Below are 21,187 nucleotides of genomic sequence, written 5' to 3' on the forward strand. Positions count from 1 at the left end.
TACTGAAGAATGCTTAGAGCAAAAGCATATTTCTGTGGCACCTCATGGCTGCACAGAACATTCCTCAGGAAGCTGCTAAGTGCTTCCCAGGAGTATAAAAATAGAAATAAGAATCTTTGATTATCCTTTTCCCTACATATCAGTATCTATGTGCTTAGCTGGTGCTCAAGTGCATGGATACACAGTGTGTCTCAAAGAAATTCAGAATTTGAATAAGAAGTAAAATGAGTGAAGTAAAATTAACATTCAAAAACCAAGAATTATAATTTATATATAATTTAATTGGTGCCAATTTAAGTTGGTTTCCTACCAACACCATACAATTTCAGTTAAACCAGCTATAAGTAAGAGCATAATTTAGAAGTCTTCTTCATTTAATACCTCTTCTTCCTTGACCCATAGTTATTCCTCATTTTCCAAAAGTAGTTGTCTGTTTTTTCAATGCAGCTACCCAAAGTTCACATTTTAGAACTTCTTGAGCCATGTAAACTTTTATCTTAAGCTCTCTGTATTTCCTTGTATTTGCATGTCTTTGGTTCATGCATGCTTTGTGCGATATTGCATTCCAGCGTAGATAAATGTTACAGATCCAGAAGTAGCTGGGATGCTGAGGGGCACATATTTATTCATACCATACCTGAGGGCATGGTATATGAAGTACAGAAATAGAAAATGACTGAGAAGAAGACAACTGACAGCAACTAAACCTTATGTTCAGCTGTGGAAGTCTGCCTGCACAGAGCTTGGCAGTTTAACACCAAATTATGTGGTTCAATTTTTTATGTTTAAACTTTTCTTGATTTAAAAAAAAAAAAAAAAAAAAAAAGCAAAAAGCCCAACACAGTAACACAGCTTATGACGGTTCAGAAGGAAATCACACCTTTTTACAAAGGTACACATGAAGTTCTCCAATTTTATTTTATTTTTTAAATCTTTTATGACACATGGGTCAAGTAGCCTCTTCTCATCAGCTAGAGTCACTCGGGGGAACAGAAGAACCTCAAAGAACTGTAAGGGAAGAGGATGTTTGAAGGACAAATGTGTTTGCACTGTAAAAAGAAAAAGGAAATTCTATCACCTGCATACAGGTTGAATCAAAAGGGTGCTATATTTCCCACCCCTTCTAATCATCTGTTGAACACATTAGGTCTGAGTAACTCTTCCTTTGTTTTATTACACATTGTATTAAATCACTTCCAGTGTTGAAGGTCCAAGAATATAAGGGGTAAAAATCCTCCACACCCTTCCTACTTCATTAATGAAAATTATTTAGCATTTGTTTGCATTTGGCATTGTTTAAAGGCTCACATTTAAAGATGAAACAGCAGGGGGAAAAGGGTCTTAAACGTTTTTCTCTGGGATTTCTACTTTATTTTTGTTCAGATCCTAGACCGGGAATGAAATGTGACGTTACATGCAAGTTTTATTCTCTTGCCAAAGGTTCGTCATGGACATATTTACAGAAAATAATCTCTTCCATAAATAGTAAAAACATGGGCAGCTGATCCTAGACAGTACAGACTGCAATAAAGTTCTCATAATGAGGTACTCATATCTTGAGGGCATGCAACAGACAGTACTATTTGAGACAGTGCTAGTCTAGCTGCTTTTTTGGATCAGGCTGGAAATGGCATTTCTAAACTTTTAAACACTATGAAAGTTCCATAGGAGTAAAATATCTTTCCACAAAATAGAGGAAATATTCTGCCTTTTGACTTTTAATCATGTAAATATCACAAGGCAGACAACATTGTGCCTCAAAAGTCTCAGAGTTTCTTCACTTTGTCTCTTGACTCAACCAGATCTATTGTAAAACAGACATGACAATACGTAACTTTGTAATACCTCCAAGGTTGTTCAGCCTAAGTCAAGAAAGTTAACAGATGCAATTATAATTAACAATGATGAAAACAAGTATCTTTCTTATTTTGACATCGTAGAGGATGTCAGTATCCTTGTCAGTGTCAACTAGAAGTTGGGGTATTGCTCAGCAGGTGGTTTTAAGGTTTTATTTACCATTAAAAATAAATAAATAAAGAAAGAAAATTTAAAAATAAATAAATAAATGAAATAAAAAGGAAGAAAAGACACGTAATGAGGCCGTTCGGAATTAATCCGTAATGCCTGACTGCCACCCAGAGGAGCCCGTGGGGAAGTGACACAGCCTGGCTCCTGGGACACTGCCAGCCCTTCCCTGGCGCCCCTCTCCTGCTCTTCCTTAGAGCTGATGGAGCACAGTGACAGACAGAGGGCAAAGGCACTTTTGCTATCGAAAGCTCTGGAGAGTTTCACATACACTATATTTTCCCTTTTTTTGATGCAGGAAACGGTGTCGTTCTCCTGCCTTGACACTGATTTCACTGCATTTAATACCTAGAACTTCCTACAGAGATCCCTTTATAGGACTTTCACGGGGCTGAATGTGTCCTTGCTGGATTTCCAGCCTCTGTTGCCACACCTTCAGACAGAAATGAAGTTTGAGTTGAGGTGCTGTGATCACATCCTTAACTTGCTATCCCATTAAAGGTGCTGCAATACAGATGGAGGCAGCATTGGCTTCTCTGCATTGCTCCCTATACACCCCTTTGGTATTCCTCCCTTTATTTCACCTAACTACTGACATTGGAGCCAGAGGGCATTATAGACTGCTCCTCTGTACTAGAGTCCCTCCCCTCCATCACCACCACTTAAAATCATTTATTTTGGAGTTCCGTATCGTCTTTCAGTCTTTGCTTGGCATTCTAACAAACCTAACAAAATTAAGGGCTACCAAACCCCCTCAAGGCTTTAAGTATTCTGCTAACTAGCCATGAAATGCTTTTGTTGCATCTGTTTCCAGTCAGTGAGAAAAGATTGAGAGAACACCCTATCTGATGCTAGTGACTGTGCTCACTCACTCAGCTCGGTACACTGTGCACACTGAACTCTGACACAAGCCTTGGTGAGAACTATTTTTGTTGGCATATCAATATATTTAAAAATGTTCCAGTTGAACTTCGGTGGAAGCTGTCACATGCTTTCTTTAAGAGCTACAAAATTTATGGGTACGTTTTGCCATTCTAATCACTCTTAAATATTCTGAGATATAAACATGATTTTCCAGACAGGAGTCAAAGCTCCATTTCCCTTGGCTTTACCTTGATTTTGTGGTGGTTTTTTGCTGTTACAGATTATATAAGAGAACACTTTATCTATTACTGAAAGCTAGCCATTATTTTCATCATTTAATTGAACTTTCTTTGCTAAGTTATCAGTAGCTCAATTAACTATTCTGTAGTCCTTTTTCAGGTGTAGTAGTTACTTGAAATGTAAACCCTCTTCAACTTCTCTTAAATATGGTTTCCCAACATTTTTGCTCCTACTATCACATTAAACTTCTTTTGTGGGTAAACTAGATATGTTCTCCAGCAGGTTAGAAACTTCCCTGCATGATAAAGAAATTCACTATCACTCATTTAGCAGCTGCTTCAGCTTTCCTCTTTGAAAATCCAACTTTCATGCTGCTTCTTAGTGTTCTGTCTCCTTCCAGGCATATACTGTCACAAGCTTTGCTATTGCTTCTGCTGAAAGTGGTTTTAAGAACTTTGTATAAAATTTGCCTTTTTACCCTTCCTTAATGAAATCCAAACTCTGAGAAAATCCAGATCTGCTTTTCTGAAGGCCAACATCATATAGCCAGATGTTTTCAGTGACTAATCTAAGTTATGACCTTTCTCTGAAAGCATAGGTCTAAAATCTGAAATAAGAAGTAGCTGAGAGAAAGGAAGGAAACAACTAACTACCATGAGGTATGAGATTTAAAAAAAATAAAATTAACACAAAAAAAAACCCCAAAAAACAAAACCCACAAAACCACAACACCAACTTCCCAATCCACTTTTTGCTCTTGGCTGGAAAGACTACAAAGTGATTTAAGAAGACTATTATATACTATATTACTATGGTTCCCTAGTGATAATTACATACACCCAGGTCTCTTGTGAATATTGCTATAGAGAAAATGTACACAGAGACTGATTATTAAGTTTATCAAGGATTAAATTCTTGTGTGGGAACTACCATATCACAGAACTGTCTATTTTAATGTCTGCCTTGGTCTGAGATCCCCAGCAAATACAATACAAATTGAAGAGCAGAAGGATTAAAAGAAACTTAAAAGGTTAACTACAAAATGCAGCTACTGTTGTATCCCAGAGTTTACTGCTTCAGACTCCTAAATTATATCCACAAACCTTTGTGGCATTACAGAGTTTTGGTGGGCAATTAGACCAGATACTGAAAAACTGCACATCAGGATGAAAGTTTTTTAATCAGTACCTAGTCAGTAGATATTGACTCTGTAGGGACACAATTTTAAATCTGGCAAGATTTCAAGCTATGCACAGGTACTGCACAGGCACTGGGCAGCTCCACATCCCAAGCATGAAGATTTCAGAGAAGCAGAGATTTACACATCTTTTCGTATCTTATTCTGATCTCTCACTGGGGAAACTTGACTGACTTCATTGGAGGCTCACATACTTCAGATCAAGCCAAGGCCCTGAAATCTTCCAAGAAACCATAATGAAGGCATACACTAACAGTTGTGCAAATTTTAAATCAAGCCTGTGAGTTTGTTTTATTCCATGAAGTACAGAGTCTGAGCTCATTGTGCCAATACCCTTATAACCAAAGATAATGCATCTAGCAACAGCTGCTTAAAAGGTCATATTGTGTCAAATGAAATACTACTTTGTGAATACCTTCAGAAGTCAGCTCTGGAAACTAAATATGAGCATGTCTCAGCAGATAATACTGCTTTTATAGTCCTCTTTCCATAGAGATAAATTGATCAGTGTAATCCACTGGGTTGTATTAATGAAAGATACCCAATTTTGTACTGAGTGCAAAAATACATCTTAACATAGAAAATGTGGCCAGAGACAATTGGGACAAATGGCTCATTAACTATTTAAAACTAAGAAAATCTGATGGTTTCAGATGCCACTTAGCAGTTTGGTCTGACAGCTGGGAAAGAGTAGAAAACTTTTCAGCATTTAGCATACCATAGTCAGTATTACTCAAAGTTGTTTGATATTTTGTTCTTTTCAAGAACAGCAGCTCTCTTCATGAAACATGGTGTTCTTTCTCCTGGATTTGAATTTAAAAGATTATTTTTCTCTGAGTAAAGGATAAATCAATAAAAATATACTACTGTCAAAGCAGAATTGACAAAAACCATTGTGACAATATCCTGACTTTCAAAAATATTTATGAATCACAAGTTTCCCTGTAGAACAGCAGATCTGCAGCTGATTAGTATTTTTGCTTATTTTATTACTGTCTTCTGAGTCTGCCCTTTCAGGCATAATTAGATGATTTCATGTTATCTATTAGCCCTTTCCAGACTGCAGACTCATTCTTGCCTCCCACATTGCCTGTCACCCCTCTTTCCAAATTTATGGCCATCTCCAGGGTATATTATTTGATTGCGGTTTCCCTAGTGTCCTCAGTTCATGGTCTTTCCAACTCAGGCATAAACTGGTGTTGGACACAAAGTTCTTCCAGCAGCCACTACACAGAATCACAGAATCCTTAGGTTGGAAGAGACCTTCAAGATCATTGAGTCCAACCCATGCTTGAACACCTCAACTGAACCATGGCACTGAGTGCTACATCCAGTCTTTTTTTTAAACACATCCAGGGATGGTGACTCCACCACCTCCCCAGGCAGACAATTCCAGTACTTTGATCACTCTTCCCATAAAAAAAACTTTTTCCTAATATCCAGCCCATATTTCCCTTGGTGCAGCTTAAGACTGTGTCCTCTCATTCTCAGGGGACTTAAATAGGAACACTGAGGAGTGCTTACTAAAACAAGCAGTGTCAATGAAAAATGATAAAAAATTAACATTCTTGATTTAAAGAAGTCTAATAACAGTTGACTATGAAAAGCACAGCTCTAATGATTACTGATTTGTTCCACTAAAGGAACTGACTTGTTGCCTCTGATATATTTTCAAGGAAACTCAAAGTACTTAATAGTCATCTTTGCACTGACCGCCAGGGCTTCTCTCCAAAAAGGGAGTTTATATTGTGTTAAATCATCAATATTTGAAATATTTTTGTTCTATCTTTTGATATGTAAAATGACAGAAAATCCTCAAAGATCCACCCAGTCTGGTAAACCTTAAAAAAATATACAGGGACACAGTCCACTACAACAGTCAACTCTTCATTTCACAGAGCAAAGGGAGAAGCACAATTCCCTGCAGACACCAAAGCCATCTGCAATTTTTAAGGCTGTAGAAGTGTGCAGGTCTCTGTTCCTGTTGATGGGGAACTCCAGAGATGTTCCACTGATTCTCAGAGCTACCCGGCTTCCAGATCCAAAATACCTCAAGCAAAGCCAGTCTGTGTACTTCTGTGGCATGTTCAATCCACACAGGGGTGATGCACCCATCAAGGCAAACAGAAAATTTAAATTTTATGTAGGTCTAATAATACAGATACAGTCTCAGAATTAGGGAAACAAATATATGCCAAATAAAATTCTTTTCTCAATTTTTCCTGCTTTCAAACAATAAAAATATCAAAACCAGCAGTTACATTAAGAGTTAATTCTATTCTTATCTTCTATTTATCAAAGAGTATTTTTTTTAATTGCAATACTTCATGCTCAATGACAAAAGCATGTTTGATAGTCTTGTTGACTTCAACTTGCAGTGGGTAATGCTGAGACAGTGAAATCATCATAAAATATCTCTACTAAAGAATGAGGATTTATACTTCAGTTCATTCTAACTGATAAGTCTAAGAAGATTAATCATTCTGTATTACTTACGGCAAGGATCCAGTGTTGCCTCCATTTGCACACGTTTCTGATACAGAATAAAAGTAGTGCAAATGGTCATGAATGAGAGAAGGAGCATTTTTAGAAAAAGTCAGTGCATTGAGAATTTTACTCATCTCTGTGCAGTCTTTGTTCTGAATGGTAATTTAATGCTTAACATGTTTTTTCTGCACGCACTAACAGCTAGCACTTCTTATCTCAACAGCTGCTTGAAATTGTTCTCAAAATCTAGGTAGGCATAAAAGAGAAAACATAGCTTCAGTCTTCTGAGTAGCTCAATAAAATGCAAACAAGCATTCAAAACTAATCAGTTTAAACAGATCTCACACTTCAGTGAGGTTTAAGGGAACAGTAAAGTTATTATGCAGAAAACCAAATAAAAAGTGTAAGAGGTAATAAATTAAGATGTTTTAGGTTAATCTCGCTAATGGAAAACAGTAAGGTATTTATTATTTTAGCAATATTATGTTTTTCTAAAATGTCTTTACCTTTTGTTTGGCAAATATGTGATATTTGACATTGCAAAGCTTAAAATAACAGCTTGATGTTCAGTGTAATAATGAAGGCTTTATACGATAAGAGCCATCTGTTGCAATTATGCTCACTATCTAAATTTTCTGAAAGGGATGAAAACCCTTAGAGTTTGTCAATTATATACCCTTGATAATATATGAATCACGTTACAGGAGTTTGGCATAGAAATGCAACTTTCATGGAAACAGTCTGATGGGAGAACATATTAAATGTACTCTAAATATGGCCATCATATTGATAAAATTATTCTCAAAGGAGAGAGAAAAAAATGGCAATGTAATTTACTCTTCCATTTCTGGAATGCTCTTGGGTACTATTTCCTGGGCATTTCACAGCTTTTAAGTCAAATTAAGTCAAATACCATTTTCAGCACTTTTTCTGATGAGATCATGAATATGATTGTTTGGCCAAATGAATTTTAATTAAACCCCAGTCTGGAACTTCTGGGTCTGGAACTTCTTCCCACACTACATTAGGAAATATCTCTCCAGATGTTAATAATTAAGGCATTACTTATTAAACCCAGCACCCACTTCCGCAGCTCCCGAAGCTCCCAAGGCAGTGAAGTGGTGTGGGTGGATTGCTGAAGAGTGTGGGAGGATTGGAAAAGACCCTTCAGCGTCTGTGCCCTTCTGCACGGCATGGAAGCCAGATCAAAGGAGTTTCCAGTGTAGGCAGAATGCTGGTGTGGATGGTGCAGGGTAGAGTGGATATGTGCTCCCACATGAGAAGTGGGAAGCAGATGTTCTCTTTTGTGGTCTCCTGGGGTACCGCAGGAGCTGGGCATGGCAGCCTTCTCCTAGCCCGGATCCTGGCTAGGATCAGTCTAATCTGACCTCTGATTAAGCAATATTCACATAGATTTTTGAAGTCAGAGGTACCATTACTGATGCGTGTGTTAATGGGAACCACATATCCGTATTTCCAATCCGAATGCATTCGTTGGAAACACCTCTTACAGAAATATTAAAGAGGCAAGCAGGAAGGATTCTCCCCTTACTTTCTCTCACCAGGTTCTGTCTCCAGCCCTGGGACCAAATGGCAGACTGTCCTTATTCTAGACAGACATCAAACAAATGAATCAGGATGAAAAACTACACAGGGCTGTAGGGCAGGGGGCAGATGTTTTAAAAATAAACTCAGTTTTCTGTTCAAAATCCTAAGTATGTTTGAAACAGAGTTAACATAATGAGCAAGCATTGATATAAACTGGGTTCATATCATGTTATATGCATTCCAAAATATATTAAAATGCCTTTCTTGACTACCATTTTCTAGGCCTGACTATTCATTCACCTGTCTAGATGTCTCTAATGTCAATAACTGCATTTCCTGCACAGTCTAAAATCATGTGAATACTTCATTATACACCTGCTTAAATCAGAGAAATTTATTATGGAACCCATTAGGAAGAGTGGAGAGTACACTGACCCACTGAAATTTAATATGTCTTCTGTTACTATGGACTGATATTTTTCTCTCATCAATATTTTTAAACAGCGTACATTAATGTGAGGTAGTTTTGGATTCTAGCACATCAGACAAGAATCTATTTCTTTTAAAGAGAACATTTTGAGACTCTGGACTATGCAAATAAAAAATGCCAGCAAGAGCTCTAGCAAACAGACAGGAACAGAGCTGGAAATAAATGAAGCATAAGGTTTAATGCTGTTTATTTCCCCAAGCTATCCTTTTTTAAAATTATCTTGTTACAAGATGCTGGCATGCTCTGTGAACTGAAAACTGATGTCTTTCAACGAAAGAGTTGTAATGTGTCTCCTTCATTCTACCATGACTCATTTGTACTTGTTACTGAACAATAAGATCAAGCTTTCAAAGCATAAATTCAGAGTTTTGAACCTTTCCCAAATCTTTGCTGTATTTATTTTCAATAATAGTTGACTTTTATTAAACAGACATTAATGGGTTATTAACAAAGGAGATTCCATCTGATTGATGTTTCAGACCTTGACACTTTTTATTTGTATCACAAATGAATCAATGCTTTGTTACTAAGAAAATTATCTTGCTTGGGCCTCCAATTAAATAATTTACATTCCTAGTTCTGGAAAACACCAAAGAAAAGCCACCAACAGACATTCTCAAATCCATCATCTGTAAATATGCAGCTATTGCCTTTGAAACAAAGCAGAACAACAGCTGTCTATTTGTTTCAAGGAACAAACAACCCCAAAACAAAAAGTAAACAATCCCCCCCCATCTCTTCTAAGTATTCCTTCGGGTGACCTAAACAACTTACCTCAAAAAACATACCCAAAGCAACCACAGGATGATAAAATCAGTTTACATTCATTTATAATGGTAGATGTACAGCACATATGCACACACAAGGGAACACATCATAGATTAAAATCTCCACAAGCAAAATTGGAAGAGATAAGGAGAGTGACTGAATGTCTACAATATTTGCAAAAGCAGGTAATTTACAGGGGGAATTCACGGAATGCTTAAGTGCACTAAAACTTTTTCTTCACTGTTACTGCTTCAAAAGAAGACTTTAAAGTGCCTTTTTTTTGTTTCATACACAAGAATTTTGGATAACTGAATGGGAACTTTAAAAACCCTTTGCAAGGTTCTGTCAAAAGTTTTAAATTCTTTGTTTCTTGACCTGAACACTCTTCTGTATCTAAGCTGATCATTAACCTCCCTCTCCTTACTGCAAGTCTTTGCCTCCCAGGGCTAACCCTGGTCACGGTTCATTGATTATGATGCATCACAGCCATCCTGGAGAGCAATCTGCACGGCATGCTGAGAGGAGCATTTCTGAACTGAACTGCTTGCCTCACTTCCAGAGATGCTCAGGATGTCAAGCCTGCTACCTGCTGAAAAGGCTGGAGATGAGGTGAGGAAAAGGTGGGAGTGACAGGGTAGCATCCCACTCCGTGGGGAAAGAGAGAGGGCACGGCCACATTGGGCTGGGGGCTTCACTCCACAGTAAGGGCATTTGCCTGCCCCCCAGCCTGGCCCTCCTGCCCTCTGCACCACAGACACAGAGAGCTGCTGTTCAGAAACACTGCTGCTGGCACCATGGCCCGGCCTTGCCAATGCTCCCTGGCACTGCAAGCCTTCCCTGCACACCAGGGCTCACCTGGCTCCCAGTGGATTCTATACCCCGTGGTTGAAACAGGCAAGAAAATGAAATGGACAGAGCTTACCTTTTGCCCTTTTACTCCACTGCAATCACATTTTCCACAACCGGAACATCCCTGAAAATAAAAGAAATTGAGAATTAAATGTCTGAACTGAGTGACAGGCAGAACATACTGCAATGAGCCAGGGATGCCAGCAGCACCCCACTGACTTGAAAGGCTGGCCAGTGTGGGGAATGCTTGTTTAACCCCTACAACAACATGAGAGAAGTCAGATTAACTGGTGCACAGGTGAAATCTTACAGTCGCTTTGTGTTACCAAAGATGCTCTTAAATGCATCTGGGCTACTCTCTACTTTGTCATGGAACAAATGGAAAGTAACTCAGCAGTCAATTGCTTTTACTGTTGTCATGCCCCTCAGAAACAAACTACGAGGAAAAGAAGCAAAACATCTGTATCAGTGAATATTCCACCAACGCACAGGAGATCCTTCAGCAGCCCCTTCAGGCCATTATTCAGACGCAGTCAGGGACAGCAGCTCCCCTGAGACAGCTTTCAGCACAGATGCTGGGCACCTGTCCCTCTACACCTGCAGGCTCCAGTCTACTGGGATAGCAGTACTTCTGGGAAATGAAAAGAAAATGTACCTAATCCGTTTTGAATTTGGAAAGCCCCCAGTGAGACCAATAAATATACCCCAGAAAGTTAAATAATGCAGTAACATTTTTACTTGGTAAGTACATTTTATTTTAAAGTAAAGCATCAAAGAGAAATGGGGCTTTAATACTTAAAAAAAAAATAAAATAATAAAGGCTGTCCAATAAAACTCCTGGAAAATTTATGCTTTTGTTGGTACCTTTTTTTTTTTGTATATGTACATCCACTGAATTTGTTTCTTGAAGTAGAATTTTCTCTATACTGACATCAAGCAAAAATAGTTCAAAAATTTTAATATTACATTATTATAGCATTTTACCATGTTATATTCACACAAAGGTGAGAATTAACATGATTATAAGGAGATTTTATCATATAATGCAGAAAGAGAACTGGATCTGAAAACAGCACCAAGACATGGTACAGTGCAACCCCAGTAAGGATCAGAAGGTAAAGGTGCCACCCACTGAATCATTGGCTTTAGTCCTTGCAGGACATGGTTATGCCTGGAAAAAAACATTGGGTCTCCCATTACAAGAAGTGACCTGGTGTGACCTCTCTTAGTTTTTCAGACCTGATGAGATCTCTGCTGGAGGATGCATACTTGCAGCTCATACTTCCTTCTCCAGGATCATGTAGAATGTTATCAGTTTTATCAACACATCCCCTAAATTCAGAAGAAGTCTGTTTTAATTGTGTCTGGGAATGTACTTAACATAAGTCACTGAATCATTATAAACATCTGTTTTCAAGTTAATCCCTGCATATTTCCTTCAGCCTATTATTTAACATGCACTGTTTTAGAAAAAAAAAAGTATGTTGTTATTTAAGTATGGTTTTGTCCTCAAATTTAGCATAGCCAGAAGAATGGGCTTGTGCTTTCAAGCCTCTTTTTGTCCCTACAAAAATGAGCCCATTATATTCAATTTTTCCTGTTTTTAATGCCTCAGATTAGAATAACCAAAGGCGAGGAAGGTAAGCAGGTACTGAGCACCATGGAGCACAACTGCACAAGGTCCTGTTTGGGGCAAGGGCTGCAGCCTGCTGTGCCAGAACAGGCACCTGCTCTACAAAACACTACCTTTATTTTACAGTAACATCGTCTCCTGCTATCACTGACTGCAGCCTCTGTGGGTGGGTGGGAGGTTGGCCAAGGATGACAGCCACTACTCAACAGCATTGTCCTCAACTACTAAAATGCATGTTGGAGCTGAGAAATGTGATAACATTCTGCCTATACTAGGAAAAAGTATGAGGTTTCTCCTCCTGTTTCTCTGGGAAGATGGGAGGGCCAGACTGGAAGAAGTCTGTGGATCAAAGATCACTTTAAGGAGGTCAAAGGGGCACTTAAGTAATGAGATGCTGGAAGAGAGAAGGATGATTATAGCAAGTACAGGAATCATCATAAGATAATTAAACTGAAACTATGTAAATTGTTCCTTTCTAAACTTTGGTTTTAAATCAGTCTCATGACATGAATAACCCACTTAATGATTTCCCACTACATATGACAAGAGATAATGAGACAAATAGAAAGAAACAACTTTGTCCTATCTCCCAGACATCCTCACTGAGACAACGCCTTCCCCAGAAACTGCATGGAGCTTGGAACAATCACTGCTGTCCTCCAAGTGCCAAAACAGAGAAGGAACAGTGCTGAGAAGGAAGCATAATCTGAGGTGGGGGAGTGGTAGATGAAAAGGCAGGCTCTTTATTCCTTGCCTAGGAGCCAGTTACAGGCTAATCCAAAGATTTTGGCCAGGTGCACTGCACCAGGTACCTCTCCTATTTTGCATAGTACATTGACTATTTTCAAATAGCCATAGCCATCCTTGCACCACAGGCCAGCCTCTCATGTAACATTAGAGCACATTCATTTTATCTTACTCCACCCACAAAATATAAATCTGCCCAGAAGCAGAAGCTTATTTTAGTGATGCAAATTGTTTCATTTCTTGACAAGCATTTCCATTCCATTTCATTCTCCCAGACTGTCTGCAACTGATAAGCTTAGTGAATCATGCGAGTAAATCAGTATTAAACTATAAAAAGATTATGTCCCTTCAACACGACACACACAGAGGTGCTACATGCAGCCTGAGTGTTTGCCTAAAGGACACCTATTTATTTTCTATCCCACTAACATATAGTTCAAAATAAGTCCTGTAATGAATGGGCATCGCAATCTGGACCTCTAGCTCCCATGACCCACACACTGACCCTTACAAGCCTTAAACCCTGACAGTGACAAAGCTGAGCAAGCTGCTAAAATTCCCCAGAGCAGACAGAACAAACTCTGCTCTGCAACACAGCCTGTAAGGAATCTGTCAGATCACAGCTACAGACTTGTTGCGTTTTGCCCTGTTTTTCCAGGTCCAGCTACTTTCCTGGCATTTGAGGACTACTGCTTGGAACTTGCACAGGAACGATGCAAACAGCCAGATGAGCAGCCTAGGAGGGAGACGACTGCCATATTTGGAAATGCACCATTTCTGGAGGCTACAGACAGCTCCAAAAAAACACAAAGGCAGAGTCACTTCTTGGAAGCTACACTCTCTTACAGAAGTGCATTTCTCAAGACAAAATGTAGTTCTCTTTCCCACAACATCACCTCAGGCTCTTCTTACTGAATTTCAGTTGCTGGGTAGCCACCAGCTTAGGCTAATTGCTTATGTATCAATCGAGTTCACATTGTAGCCTGTAAAACAAACATAAGGTAAAAGGCTAATTAAACTTTCCCTCTTTACTTAACTCTGTTCATGTTAAAAATCCCATTCCAGGGAACACAGTCACTTTCATGCACAAAATACATTGTCTTTCAAATCACAGAAAATCCTGTGAACAGGTGAATGGTGAGGCTAGCACAGATATCAAAATTCTCTGGCAATTCACAAATTATCAAACTCATAGCCAAAGTGCTTCAAAAAGGTAAAAATAATCATAATTACTTCATCTCGTGATTAATTCACTATAAAATGACGATTTCTGTTTAGATGGGATGCTTGAACTGATGACGCTTTCCGATTAAACAGATTCCACACTCTATATTGCTTTAGTTTAAACTCCTATTTGAGCTGAATTCCAATAGCAGTTTCAAGCTGAAACACAAGAAAGGCTAGGCCAACAGGATGGCTGTTTGACAGTGACAGCTTTAAATCTGAATCTCCTCTCTCCACAACATCAACCCCTTTCCACCTCTGTGCAGACCCAGTCTCTGGGAAGCCCAAGGGAGATTTATCCCTAGGTAGCAGACACTGCACTTCTTCCTAAGCACACGTGCATACAACTCATGTAGCCGACATGAGAGCCGGATCAATAATATCTTCACATTTCACATCCCACCAAACACATAACAGGGAGTTGATGCCAACTGCAGGACACTTATCTCGCATTCCTCTCATATTTTCTTCTCTTTCCAGAATGTCAAAATAGCTCCCTGGCTGTATTACTATTCTTGTCTTCACCCTTTAGATATAACTACTGAATTAGCAGAACTGCTCTTTTGTGTGCAAAGTACCACTAGAGGAAACCACTGCTATATTACAGTTAAAATTAGTATTTTGTTAACTGATTTTACAGTCCATTAACAACTTTGAAAAAAAATCATGTAGCTAAAACTGATGATTTACACTTAGCTAGAACAAAGAAGATAACCAAAAAAATCCGCACTGTCTTAGCAATTAGTGAAATTTAGTTATACATCCTTAAAGGAGTTGATACAAAGGCAGTTTTTCTGGACTGATGATTTGAACTTCAACTCTTAAAATGGTTCAGGAAAAGGAACATCTGCTATTCCTTCATTTTGAGGACTTAAAGCAAAGATCAGAAGTTGAGCACAGTTCTCACGTCTTTTATAAACCCATCAATTTCAGATGTCTACAGACAGAAACTAACAGCAGACAAAAGGACAAATTTTATGATTTTTTTTAGTGTCATCAAGCTCCAGTCTTTCCTCCGGAGTTTTCTCATTATTTAAAAAGCAAACAAACAAACAAAAAAACCTCTACAAACCACAGCTGGCAGCTTATCTTCATGTCCTTTTTTAATTTTTTTTTTTCCCTGCAAATCATGGGTAGACTCGTTATGACTGTTCAGGGAATTCCCCAAACCAAGGGAAGACTTATTGGTTTTGAAGCTTTAACCCTCTAAATCACCAAATTAGGTTCAGCTCTTGTCAGCAGTAACGGGAAGCTTCTGTCATGCAGTAGCTATTTAAAGTTCTTGGTTGTGTCATTTCAATTTTCTGGAGATCCAGTCTTCACAGAGGACAGCAGAACAATGCCATTCAAGATGTCCTGTGGGATATCACCTGCTTTCAATTGCCAGGCCAGGTGGGAACAGCTCTCCCCTGGTTCCTGTTCATATCTTCTTGGTCTATGTATTTCAAAAGACACCAGATGCCGGTGTTTCAGCAAGGAAAATACATGCAACCCAATAATCTCCAAACATTCGTTACACTTAAGAGTTAAAATACTCGTTCTCCTGAAGACCTTCTTGGGTTGTAGGCTGATGTACATGAGTGTGACAGGAGGAAGCAGAAATGGTCCCCACTCATTTCTCCCTGCAAATGCAGAGCCATTCTCTTAACACATCTTTTGGGGATTGCTTTAAACCAGATGAAAAATCTCCAGGAACAAACTTATACAGTGGAAAACTGTGGCACTTCATGATTACTTGCATGTCAGTGCATGAGTTAAGCAGTCCTGTTAGTCTGAGGGTAACTATAAGTTTAGAGTCCCAAATTCCAAATTAACATATTCATAGTATCTGAAAGCAATGGCAAGTCACTGTCTGAAGCATTGCTGTGCACAATGAAATTTGAACTAATTACAGCAATTCAGCTCTGGTTTTATTTAAAAGTTTAGCTCAGTTGATTGGAGTATGGTGCTAGTAACACCAAGATTGTGTGTTCAATCCCTGTATGGGGCCACTTACTTTAAGAGATGGACTCAATGACCCTTGTAGATGCCTTTCAACTCAGAATATTCTGAGCCTTGTACAATTTTCAGAAGATAATCTAATTTTAAGGAAAACTCTATAAAATACAATTGGAAAAAAATCATTATGGTTATTGGGAAGGAGGGGAATGCTTATATATTTTTGTCAGGGTTTTTCTGTTCGGCTGGTGGGAGGGCTGTTTTGGTTTTTTTTGTTGTTGTTTTTAGTATTACCAGAATCATGCAGGATGTTCACACAAAAATTGCAGACAGACCACAGATTCTTATCTATCTCCAGTGTACTTTAGTCACTCAAGGGAATATTAGCAAATTTTTAAAATTTAGTAGATTTTAAATTAATTATTCATTAAAATATTTATTTTGTAAATTAGCATCAGCTGGAAGCACTTCACTTAAAATATGTTAAAAAGAGTCATGCCTTCTTATCAAAAGAATATCAGATTGCTGGCACTGAAACCTTTTGTTGCTGGACCTCATTTTTTACATTCTTTTCCAAATTCCCCAGGGGTCTATCCTGGAGGTAGGGTCATGGGACTACCCTAAAGGCTGCTTTGTGAATATGACCTTCCTGTTAGTGATGTGAACATCGTTTTCACAAAGTAATGCAAATCCAGGGGGCTTCCCGTTAGTTCACAGGAAATATAGTTATTCCTGTTGTTCCATATTTGGACAAAAATGACATTTAAAACAACTGTTTCCTCTAACTACATTCTTTTACAGGAAGCTCTGGAAACAATCAAGGTATCTGCTTACTTAGGAAAATTTTCAGAATATCACATTATAGAACTCCATACTCCACAGCTCAAAGCAAACGACTGGTTTATGAATACAAACTAAAAAAGCCTCTCATGAGCATTATCTACTAACAGGTCTATTTCCATGGACTGTCAGATACTGCTCAGCCTCCAACAGAGAAGGCTGCATTTACCAAGTGATTATTCACCCAGTAAGTTTTGTACCCTTTTCCTACACAAGAACTCCACTTTTAGTTTTATTTTCAAAGAAGTGAAAAAAATTCCAGGTGCCAGTAGGATCTTCTGGTGTTGTAGTCACTGGTGTTACTTCACTGACAGCTGAGGATTAGAGCATATTCCAGGGCTTCCTAACACCCAGTGACAAGAGCTTTCAGGAATAAATTTCAAAGGGCATGACCCTCCCTAAATTTGATTATGGTAATCACTGCTAACAGTCGTCACTCAGCTCTTCTACTTTGTGAATGGGAAAACTGAAGCCAATTGATACAGGTAAGAAACTCCCATTCCTCATCTTGCTAACTTGAAAAACCCTGCAGAGAGAACAGGAAATCCTGTTGCAGAACCCTGCCATGGCTGTTGCAGGGTTCACCCAGGAGCTCACAAAGCAAATTGCAAAGTCCTGCATGGAACAGATGGAAACTCCCTGTCTTGTGACTCCCACGTTTGGTGAAACTGGCCTTCAAAATCCCTGCGTATACAAGTGGAGGGCTAACCAAACATCAAACTTCTTTCTTGTTCATGAGGCAGAGAGGTTGTGGACTCCGAAATGAATCAAACAAGTTTGTTTTTCTTGCTGCCTCATGGGATGGATCCACACAACCACTTACAGCACCTGCCAGAGGTTCAAAGCTGCATCTAGCCATAACCTGGCAAGATGGAAACTGCATCATTACAATGGTGTGGCTGGTGCTGCAAGGACAGGTGGCAGTCTTCTTGCTGTCTTCTTAATAAATCCACACCTGCAGGGCTTCACTGCTTTCTAGAAATGTCTCAGAGTTTCTCCAGCGCCTGTGCCTTTGCTGTTCAGTGCACGACCCATTTTCACAAGCACAGGGGTACAAGTCTGAGTTCAGGTGCTCAGGGGGGTTGAAAGCCTGCCCCAAAACAGTTCCAGCAGGGAGGCAAAACACAATGCCACCAAAACTAGATAGAGGCTGAGGGAGAAGCAGTGGTGGTCACCAGTTCATCAGGCAATGCAGTGCCTCCCAGCCACCTTCCACCTCCTAGTGCTTCCCCAACCCAGGCTGGAGGCAGAACCAGGACAAGAGGGAACTGCCAAGGTGGACTCCCTCCTTCCCTCCTCCCACAGGGAGCAGCCCTCTCTGAGCAGCATTGGGAATGAGGTAAGAGATGCATGCCATGGTGGCAGCCATCCCCAGAGCTGTGCCACCACAGGCCACAAAGGGCACAGAGTCATTGTTGTGGCTGCTGTGGGTCTGGTCCTGATGGAGAGGCCACCTCTGCCATGCTGTCCACCCAATCACTAGGTCTTTCCTTTAAACTTGTCTGGCCCCAGCAAGCCCCCCTTACATTGGGAAAGAGCAAGTCTGAAGAGGAGATGCAGCCCTCCTGAGCTGCAGCCCCCATCAGGCAAGGAAGGCATTTTCATAAACCCAAAAGCAAAGGAGATGCCTCAGGAGAGATATGCAGGAAGCCAGTGAAGCCATTTTGCAGATGCGTACAGCACATCCTCGAGCGGTGCTTTCCCTTCCGTTTGCTGATAAACATGAACATCAACATAAACAAATACATTTAGAAGAAACTGCCTTTAAAAAACACAGTGCTGGGAAGCAGAGGTCTTCGGCCTCCACCATTCTCACCTAGACTAAATAAACGGAGAAGCAAAATCCTCTTAGTTGGGATGCACACCAAAGAATGTGAGAAAGGCACAGAAGATAAACTGGACTTCTGTGTTTGAGCACAGAGGAGAAACCCAAGTGACAGTCCAGCACAGGCACAGACTGCTGTTTCCTCAGCTCACACCCCTGAGCACTGTGTTTTCACTTTTGCAGCTCCTAATTTCCTCTTACCACCCTCCTGCAGTGTGATCCACCACCAGTGGAGGAGGTTGTGTGCACTTCTAAGTAACATCATCACCAGGGACAAGTTCTTGCCAGAAGGCCTCCTGCCTTGATGTCACATACACTGCATGACCAGGCTCCACCTGCTCCTTCTTAGTTCTGCACTCCCCATCAGCAGCTCCTCACCTTCAGTTCTCCTAAGCCTGATCTTGCATTACTTAGGAAACACTGTGGCTTTTTGTGGGTACGGCTGACCTGCAGGAAGGCTCTGCACAGGTGCAGGCAGCAGTTCCTCAGCACACACAGAGCAGTGCTGTATCAGTCCCTGAAGCAGTGGCTGTCCCTGCACAGCACAAACATCCCCAACGCACAGCCCCATCTGACCTTCCCAGGAAGATCTACCCATACCTGTCAAATGCTGCAGCTTCTGCAAGGAAAACCTTAATGGAAGACTCCACTGACCTCCATGGCATATTGCAGGTATGTACAACCTGCCACTAAAACCCTTCCAGAAGATCTCTGTCAGATAGAGCATTTAAAGATCAGCAAATTTTACTAGAACATATGCAACTTTTATTGCATACATTTATCAGAACTGTCCAGTGATTTCTTGAGTAAAACATATGAAGTTATCTTCTAAAAGAAGCATCAACTTTTCAAAACTTCTGACAATGAAATAATAATAATTAATAGAAACAATTTTAGATACATTGTTTGCACTTCACAAGACTAGCTCACTCATTAAATACTGGGAAGAGGAGACAGGTAAGGTAGACATGGACTCACTCTGGGCAACAGACTCAACAACAATCACAAGATTGTTAACAAGCAACTAATTGGTACATTTTAAGAGCCCTACAGTATTCTGGAAACAGCAGTAGTAACCACAGCAGTTCAACATCCTTGTCATACACAGGATTTAAAAAGCATGTAGCATGTTTAGTCTACTTAGCAGCCAGCCAAAATACACAAAAATTCATTCGATAAACCCACTTGTCTTCCCCACAGACCTCAAAGTTCTTCCAAACAGGTTCATCCTCCTATGGAAACATCACTGCTACAGAAAATAAAATAAAATAAAACTTTAAAAAAGCTGCATTTAATTGCTCTTGTGAAAGATTCAGCCACTTGCTGCAGACAGTCAGCTCTAGAAACTGCAGCACCACAGGGAGGATCTAAAAAATTGTAGCAGTATTTCCTAAAACAAAATATGGTTTTTGACTATTTGTATTATAATAGTACTACAAGTTTCGGACTGGAACCAGTACCAGAAGTCTACACTATGCATTTTCTCTCAATTATTTTAATTGCCAGTTACCAATCTATCTGGGTACCTTCTCTTAAGCTCCATCTTACAATTTCAGTTCAGTTACACTGGTAATTTTATCAACAAATCACTAGTCATTTATCTGTCTGGACTCCTAAAAAAGCCATAAGGGGAAGTATTGCATTCTCTGCTCCTTAACAGGCCACTGAACTTCATCTTTTGCTCCAGTCAAGGATCCCATTGGTTATGAGCTGCTTTCTCTTCAGGAAACACCAACATCTTTTCTCCTAAAGACTCTGCACACCCCAGAAATAATCCATTCCATTCAAGCTACATTTCAAAGGACATTACTGCATATCTGAAGGCTCCAGATGCATATCTGTCTGTCTGACTGCTGAAGAGTCCCAGCTTTCAAGAGATATTCCTCTTAAATGCAAAGCTCATGGTTTTACAAAAACCCTTGTTTGATAAAGTGAAGACTCAGCTCCTGTTAAGAAACACAAAGATGATTGACCAGAAGTCATAAATGTGGGGTTTTTTTTCCTTTCCTTTGCTGTTACCAAGAAATGATCCCACAGACTGCTTTATTCCTCTCTGAGAAGCACCAGCTAAGCGGTAAGACTCAGCTTTTTTCCAAGTGGTGTTGTCTTTTAAGAAAGAGTCTAGACTTAAGAAAACAGGAGAAAAAAAGACCTCAAAACAAACCCCAACCCTCAAACATATATGACATTCAGCAACTGGAAAGATAATTGAGAAGTAACCCCTCGAATCACTATTTCAGTTCACAGGTCTGCTGTGCAAGACTTTACAATGCCCCTGAGGCATCACTTCACACTTAGAGCAAGGTGCTGGCTCTAGATCCCTGTCAAACAATGCCAGCAGCAGGAAAACACTTCCCTCTGTGAACAGCCTCTGTATTTAACAAACACACTTGGACACCCACAGCTTATGACAATTTGAGTCCCTTCTACCTGACTTCAATAAAAACGATGAAGATGAGTTTTGCCACAGCCTCAGCCACAGCCTCACCCTATGGAATGCAAAACTTCTCT

The 21,187-nt window shown here is 39.7% G+C and overlaps 1 protein-coding gene across 1 annotated transcript in view; it reads right to left on the bottom strand.

Moving 5' to 3' along the window:
* COL4A1 (collagen type IV alpha 1 chain) overlaps positions 1-21,187 on the bottom strand; it is a 120,181-nt gene that overhangs the window by 60,400 nt on the left and 38,594 nt on the right. The window contains exon 2 of the mRNA XM_015621928.3: positions 10,543-10,593. Within this exon, the coding sequence (XP_015477414.1) occupies positions 10,543-10,593 (51 nt within the window). The remainder of the gene's footprint in view (positions 1-10,542; positions 10,594-21,187) is intronic.

This window comes from Parus major, chromosome 1, assembly GCF_001522545.3.
Source record: "Parus major isolate Abel chromosome 1, Parus_major1.1, whole genome shotgun sequence".
NCBI lineage: Eukaryota > Metazoa > Chordata > Aves > Passeriformes > Paridae > Parus > Parus major.